The sequence below is a fragment of the Hypoxylon fragiforme genome, assembly GCF_022984875.1.
Source record: "Hypoxylon fragiforme strain CBS 206.31 chromosome Unknown GGS25scaffold_5, whole genome shotgun sequence".
NCBI lineage: Eukaryota > Fungi > Ascomycota > Sordariomycetes > Xylariales > Hypoxylaceae > Hypoxylon > Hypoxylon fragiforme.
Genome location: NW_026054760.1, coordinates 3,280,478 through 3,284,849, shown reverse-complemented (window position 1 = coordinate 3,284,849; position 4,372 = coordinate 3,280,478). Strand labels below are relative to the sequence as shown.

At 50.8% G+C, this 4,372-nt stretch overlaps 2 protein-coding genes across 2 annotated transcripts; one reads left to right on the top strand and one right to left on the bottom strand.

Moving 5' to 3' along the window:
- Positions 1-308: 308 nt before the first annotated feature.
- GGS25DRAFT_514499 (GTP cyclohydrolase I) lies at positions 309-1,401 on the top strand (the record flags this gene model as incomplete). The annotated part of the gene is made up of 3 exons (XM_049262997.1): positions 309-666; positions 717-1,021; positions 1,087-1,401. The coding sequence occupies 3 exons, from the start codon at positions 309-311 to the stop codon at positions 1,399-1,401; spliced, it is 978 nt and encodes a 325-aa protein (XP_049117124.1).
- A 685-nt stretch (positions 1,402-2,086) lies between these two features.
- GGS25DRAFT_522158 (3-hydroxyphenylacetate 6 hydroxylase) lies at positions 2,087-3,853 on the bottom strand (the record flags this gene model as incomplete). The annotated part of the gene is made up of 3 exons (XM_049264170.1): positions 2,087-2,400; positions 2,521-3,418; positions 3,488-3,853. 3 exons carry the CDS (start codon positions 3,851-3,853, stop codon positions 2,087-2,089), a joined length of 1,578 nt encoding a protein of 525 aa, XP_049117123.1.
- Between the last annotated feature and the right edge of the window lie 519 nt (positions 3,854-4,372).

Below are 4,372 nucleotides of genomic sequence, written 5' to 3'. Positions count from 1 at the left end.
GACAAACTTTGCTGACTTTGCTTGTTTTCTTAGTTTTTTTTTTGTATTTGTATATTATTATTCCACCATCCTACATCCTATATCCCATCTGACTGAAATGATTAAAACCTCAACGCTTTCACGTTCTACATAATTCCCCTCGCTCGACCGACTCACCAACGATTTATCCAACTTAAGCCCCGCCAAACCCTGAGCATACAAGACCAGACCGCACCGCACCGCATGCGCCACTTTGTCTCCCTCTCTTGCGTCTTATTAATGCTATGCCTATAATAAAAAGTAAAACGGTCCCGTTCGCAGGAACCGAAATGGGCAATGAGAATTCAACAGTCTCAAGGTTAGATCATTCTAGTAGCTCCTCCCCCAGTGGTGTGTCCGATATCGACGACTCTGTCCATGGAAATCAGAATCCGGAACCCGATCAAGGTCAAAATGGCAAACGGGCGAACAAGAAGAAGAGGAGAAGGAGAGCAAAAGATGGTGGGATATCTGAGATCAACGGGCATGCCAATTCGGACATGAGACGAAACAGCATAAGCAAAGCTGCACGAGATCCTAGGGACGAGCCACCAAGCAAGAAAAGAAGAAGAGAAGAGGCGAAGGCGAAGAGCGTCGAAACAAGGTCGCCAAGCCCAGTTATTGATTTTGATGGTCTTAGTAGACCTAGTAGGTGAACCGTCACGCTCTATTCCTAGACCTCTACTGACATATAGTAGGCCGGGGAACACGCGAGAGACTTGAGGAGAGCTCTGAACAAGCCGGCGAGAGACTCGAAAAGATGCGTGGTGCCATTCGAACCATCCTTGAATGCGTCGGCGAAGATCCAGACCGAGAAGGGGTGCTAGACACGCCGACACGATATGCGAAGGCAATGTTGTTCTTCACTAAAGGTTATCAGCAGAATGTTAGGGACATCGTAAACAATGCCATATTCCACGAAAACCATAATGAGATGGTTATTGTAAAAGATATTGAAATCTTCAGTCTTTGCGAACATCATCTGGTCCCCTTCACCGGAAAGGTTAGTCAACTACCTATTAACCCTGAATCATACCGATGTATATCATGGTTTAACCTTCTGAACAGATGCACATCGGATATATTCCAAATAAGAATGTCATTGGCATATCTAAGCTTCCGCGTATCGCAGAAATGTTCAGCCGCCGACTACAAGTCCAGGAGCGATTGACAAGAGAGGTCGCCAATGCCATCATGGAAGTCCTCAAGCCTCAGGGCGTGGCAGTGGTCATGGAGTCGAGCCATCTCTGTATGGTTATGCGAGGGGTTGAGAAAACGACAACCAGTACCATTACGAGCTGCGTGCTGGGTTGTTTCGAGCGGAAAGAAAAGACAAGAAATGAATTTTTGAGCCTGGTTGGGCTTAACAGAACTTACAGGTAAAATCACACCAAAACGGGATGGGTAGGTATAACAGGTCAATTTCACGGGTGCATTCGCGGCGTTTCGGGGGTTAGAGTATGGGATCTCAACATCAAACTCATCATGGGAGACAGGAAGGAAAGTAGCATCAAGTGGCATGGACAGGTGTCAGGTGGATATCGGAGTCAAAACGAGACACTCAACGATTTCAAAATGGCAAGATATGGCGTTCACGGGTTCGAAAATTTATTCAACATTGGCTTCATGCACATCAACTGCAGAATACGAAATATAGGCATACGACAGAATTCTGAATAAGAAATTCTGTCCTTGGAACCATTTAGTGAGGATACACCCAAATTTACATTTCTAACCTAGTTCATTATACGAGGCGTTTTCACCTAATCCTTATATCACGATCCGATGGCATTACCTAGCCCAGTTCCTCAATATTTCAAGAAAGCCATCATTTGCGTTAGTCCTTCTCACTAGGTCAATATCGAACTGGGATCGCCAGGACCAGCTCTTTCGTACTTGGCTAAGTAGCGGAGTAATCAGTAGGGGGTAGCTATATGTGGGATAATACACATGATTAGGTCCCCGAAAAGTAAGTAGTATCCATGGATTCACAAGGCTCTCTTTATACACTAGCTATCGTTGAAGCTAAGACTACAGCCATGATAATATGCTACCAGAATCTATTCCCTCACTTGAATGCCCCCAAGGACTCCCTCAGCTTCGCTTCATTTCTCGGTATGAAGAGCACCCGATAGGGTTTCGGGGTCATAATCAGATCAGTTGGGCTCAAAATATCATTGGTAGGATCGCACTTGATCTCTTCAGGGGCTTCCAAGCGGAAGCTAGACAACAGTCTCATAAAAATGAGGTACAGTTCCCGGGGAGCGAGGAGATAGGCCGAACAGATGCGGTATCCGAGCCCAAACGTGAAGAGAGGCGCATCAGGTTTCTCTAGCCACCGTTCTGGCATGAAGGTGTCCGGGTCAGACCATAGCTCGGGATCTAGGTAGCAATGACAAAAATCGAACAAGTTAGTACAATTGCGCTTTTTGAAAGGGTGGCAGGTAAGGACAGCAAGCAAGCTACTCAGCAGAGAATCATGGGGATTTTTCTTCGTCTTACCTCGATTACAAGCCCAGGCGTTCATGTAGAACGTGCTACCAGCCGGGATCACGAGACCCTCGTGCTGCACGTCTCGAATCGACTCCCGCGGGAGCGCGAGCGGAACGACGCTGAAATACCGCAACGCCTCCTTTACTAGCGCGTGCACGTACGCGCATTTCTGGTCATCGGCAGCGTCGCACAGCGGTTCACTGCCATTCTTAGTAGGGGTGGTGGACTCCTGAAATCGCCGGATCTCCGCGTACGCCTTCTCCTGGATCTCGGGGTGCTGCGCGAGGTGCGCGATCGACCACTGCACCGTGTTGGACACGGTCTCGAAGCCGCCCGCCAGCACGGACAGGCTGAAGGACGCCAGCTCCGCCTCGTTCAGCTGCGCCTCCTTGTACGTGATCACGCTGGCCTGGATGCACGGCTCGTTGGTGCCGCGGGCTACTTTCGCGGCGAGGTCCGCGTTTAGTTGCGCGAAGTACGTGTCCCGCCGCTGCCGCAGGTCCCGCGCCTGCTGCGAGCTGCGGCTGAGGGGGTTGAGCCGCAGGAAGGGGATGTGGTCCGCGATGTTGCCGACTGTCGACCGCGTCCGGTTCAGCTCCTCCTCGACGTGCACGATCTCTTGGAAGAGCGGGTCGTGGATCGAGGGGATGCGGATGCCCCAGTTGATCGTCATTACTAGTGACAGGCTTAGCCGCTGCACCATGGGGAGCGGGTTGATGGCGGTGGAGCCGGCCTCGCCGTAGGTGAGCAGGTCTTGGATGAAGGCCTTTGTCTCGAGGTCGAGGTACGGGACGTAGGTCTGGATGGCGGGCCGGTTGAGAGCCACGCCCGCGGCCTTCTTTTTCCGCTTCAGAGAGTCATCGTATGGAGACGTGCCGATGGTCAGGCCGGCGGTGCTGGCGGCTAGCTGTCATGTGTGAGAGCGCTATGATGTGGGAGATAGGTAGACAGTTCGGGCTGTAGACAGACGACTCACCTTATGAAAAGTATAAGTGATCGGCCGGGAGCTCAACGCTTGTGCGTGGGATATCCACAGGGCCCTCGCCGCCTTGGCACTGCCGACGACAACCACGGTCGTGTTGCCAAGCTGGACTTGAAATACGCTGCCGTACTCTTTGGCCCACTCCTGGTACTTCAACGGCGCATTTGACAGTATGTCGAGAAGGTTCCCGACCACGGGCCAACCTTTGGGGCCCTTGAGGCCGGGAATCCGGCTACGGTGACGGATAACCTCGTTCCCCGCTACGTACAGCGTGACTATGGCCAGACTGCCCAGAGCCACAAATTGGAGTAAGGACTCGGTAGGCCTGAGCAGTGAGAGGAAGGTCGCTATAGTATCCATCGTGAGAGGCGTGAGTTCAACATTTAAATCAGCAGTAGTCCTTGATATCCATGAAAGAAATCGATGCGTGCGTGCGGTGATGCTTTATTTGTACAAAGAAAAACGACGGGAATAGAATATAATGTATCCATTCGTTCACTCCATCGTATATCCGGCGAGTAGAAAACACACACCCCCCTCCTTACTTGCTTTCCTACAATCCTATCTGGGTACCAACCTAGGTAGTAAGCACACACCCTATTACCCCATTCCCCCTCCACGAATGAAGCCCCCCAGCCCCCCTGGGCGGCTCGACGCAAATGCAACGTAATGCTCCAGTTTTCACGAGCCAAAACCCCCATTTCCCATAGTTATTTCCACATCGATGCGGGGTTGATATACTACTTGAATGTAGGCATGGACTCTGGAGAAGGTGTTACTAATTATATTAACCTACAACTTGACAGGTGGGGATAACTATGGGTACGGGATTAGTTATTTAGTAGACCACTCAGGAGTGGGTATTGGCGATCTGTGGTG